The 2,586-nt window shown below is 42.5% G+C and overlaps 1 protein-coding gene across 1 annotated transcript in view; it reads left to right on the top strand.

The window, feature by feature from the left end:
* The window catches only part of TTC38 (tetratricopeptide repeat domain 38), a 20,477-nt gene that overhangs the window by 8,793 nt on the left and 9,098 nt on the right, over positions 1-2,586 (top strand). Inside the window, exon 7 of the mRNA XM_018570393.1 lies at positions 108-227. Coding sequence (XP_018425895.1) covers positions 108-227 — 120 coding nt within the window. The remainder of the gene's footprint in view (positions 1-107; positions 228-2,586) is intronic.

Here is a 2,586-nt window from a genome sequence, read left to right as displayed (position 1 = left end):
TCTTTAAAGTAAACCCCCCCCCCCCCTTCAGTGTATCTGTTCTTGTTTCCCTATCTGTGTATTGTTCTTAGTTTTAAGCCAATGCTGTTTGTCTTGTGTGTGCCTAGGCGCTGGCTGTAGAACGGAAGGACGCCTGGTCTGTCCACACCATAGCTCATGTCCATGAAATGAGGGCAGATATAGAAAAAGGCCTTGTGTTCTTGCAGGAAACTGAGAAGAACTGGAAGGTAAGATGCTGTTGTCTCTATATGTCACCCAGGAAAGCATAATGTTTTTAAAGGACAATGGAGGGAATTGATCAAAACTGGAACAGACAGAATCTGGAGCAGTTGCCCATGGCAACCATTCAGCATCTCTCTTCAGTTTGCTCAGGTAAGATATGAAAATGAGAAAGAGAAGCTGATTGGCTGTAGTGCAAATCTGCTCCAGATTTTGTCTGCTCCAGTTTTGATAAATTCCCCCCAATGTAGTTAAAGGTTACGTTGTCCACTGAAGCCTAAGTAAAGTCACAGAAATATGTTTGCAGTTAGAGGGACATTGCACAAACAACTTCCATTGCCATACTCTTTTCTCCACTTTCCTGTTAAAGCAGTTGTGCGGGGGGTCCAAATATGACAGTGCAGTTCAACAGGCACTAGAATTGGACTTTGTGCTCTCAAATAACATCAATCAGAAACAGGACTGGTATAACCCCCCCTTCCCTTATGTGCAAAGATACTTATACTGAGGAAGGTGGCTGTTACTCAGCTCTGCCAGAACAGAGCTCTACAATGTGAAGGTAGGAAGAAACATTTTTCACTGAGAGAAACTGGTATTTCTAGCCATTTCCAAGAAAACATTTTCACAAATCTTAACATGCAGGGGTACACAACTATAAAGAGATTGGGGGGGGAGAGGGCTTTATTTTGGCTTTAAGTATCAATGGATGCAGCAGGGGAACCTGGATGATCATCCTTAGGAGAATAATGGATAGGCTTACTTGGAAAATTCTGCATTTGGCATTCGGACTGTTCTCCCATCTCCTTCCTCCATTTACACCAGCATGCCTGTTCAGGTTGTACAATTGTGTTTATTACTGTTCTAATTAGAGATAAGCAAACAAAAATCCACACTGCCAATTTGCGCAACCCGCTCCTGTATTCCGGTCCGCAGCATTGTAACCAGCCAATCTGCTGGCTGATATCATTGAGTGGATAGAAAAGGAACATGGCATCGGATGCACCACTAATGCATTGACTATGATGACACAAAGGTAATGTATGAAGAAATGTTGCGCTCACAAGTATTCCAGACAGGCTTATCACGGTCAACAGGGCAAACAGCAGTCAGGTACAGGGCAGGAAATGGAACTTCCAAGCTGCTCAGATACAAACACAGCAACAGTTGTGAAATAGTGCAATAAAAGTAAAACTGGTTTAATGATTACATAGCAAAGGTTGCCGTTATGGAATACTTGTGGGTGCAACATTTATTAATTCACCACTGGTGCGCCCAATGTTGTGCCATCTATAATGTTGGGCTATCTATATTATGGGGTGGAGGACTCTGAGGTGGCAGGTGTGCGGTTGGACTTTGTGTTTCATTATTTTGCTGGTATCATTAGAGTTGGATGGCTGTGAGAAGGCAGACCACATGCTACGGTGTTATCGTCTCTCACGTTCTTTATTACTGGGTTGGTGTAATTGCAACACATCTTCCCTGATCCCTATCAGTAAATTGGTCTTTTGGGGTCCTTACCTTTTTTACCACAAAAAGGTAAGGGACATTTTGAGGCTTTAGAGGTTCAGATGGCACCAATGAGTCGGCTGTGAGCATGTAGACTGAGAGCAGTAAGTGGACGGATTATAAAGATCCTTTAAGTCAAGAGGAAAATTAATTAGGTAGACAACTTAGAAAGTCGATGAGGTGAAGGACTCTACTACAGAGCAAAATTCTATCAATTCTGCCTAAAGCAGAACCTGGCTCAGCTATTATACTTTATCATCTGAAATATTACTAACAAAACAAACTCATCTTTTTTCTTATAACACTGATACGTTTACCAATATATCTACTGTACATCTTGGCTCCCATGCCAGCACTTAAAATGTTTCTAGAGTCAGTACTTTTTATTTTTGCTTTAAATAGCGTAGGGAATAACTAAAACCCCTGCCAGGTCGTGCTGGAGAGTTTTGCCTTGATTCCTGTCCTAGGGATACAACAAGAAGTGAGAGGATACTTCACCAGTTGCGGATTGTGAATTGTTGCGGATGAGAATGGCCATGGGAGAATTTAGATAATACCTTTACCACATGGTTGCTTTTAAAACTAACCCCAGCTTGCAAAACAAAGGCATGTATACCTACCTTTTCGTTATCCCATGTCCTATAAATGCTGCCAGCCACTTCCCAGCCGCTGCAGGTGTTTGACTCTCCGACTGCATGAAAACACCCCACCCCCCGCGCGCGCCGCTCACTGTGGAGCAGGTATTCGCACACCCAAAAGTGTGGAGTAGGGTCACTTTAAAGCTGAACTTATTCTTTAAGAACAGCCTGTGCTTTTTCTTGATATAGGACTTACAATTCTGTTCCTTTTTCTATATATATA

The sequence above is a fragment of the Nanorana parkeri genome, unplaced genomic scaffold (assembly GCF_000935625.1).
Source record: "Nanorana parkeri isolate BGI_ZX_2015 unplaced genomic scaffold, ASM93562v1 scaffold38, whole genome shotgun sequence".
Classification (NCBI taxonomy): Eukaryota; Metazoa; Chordata; class Amphibia; order Anura; family Dicroglossidae; genus Nanorana; species Nanorana parkeri.
Note: the sequence above shows the minus strand (reverse complement) of the source record. Positions and strands in the feature narration are given on the sequence as shown.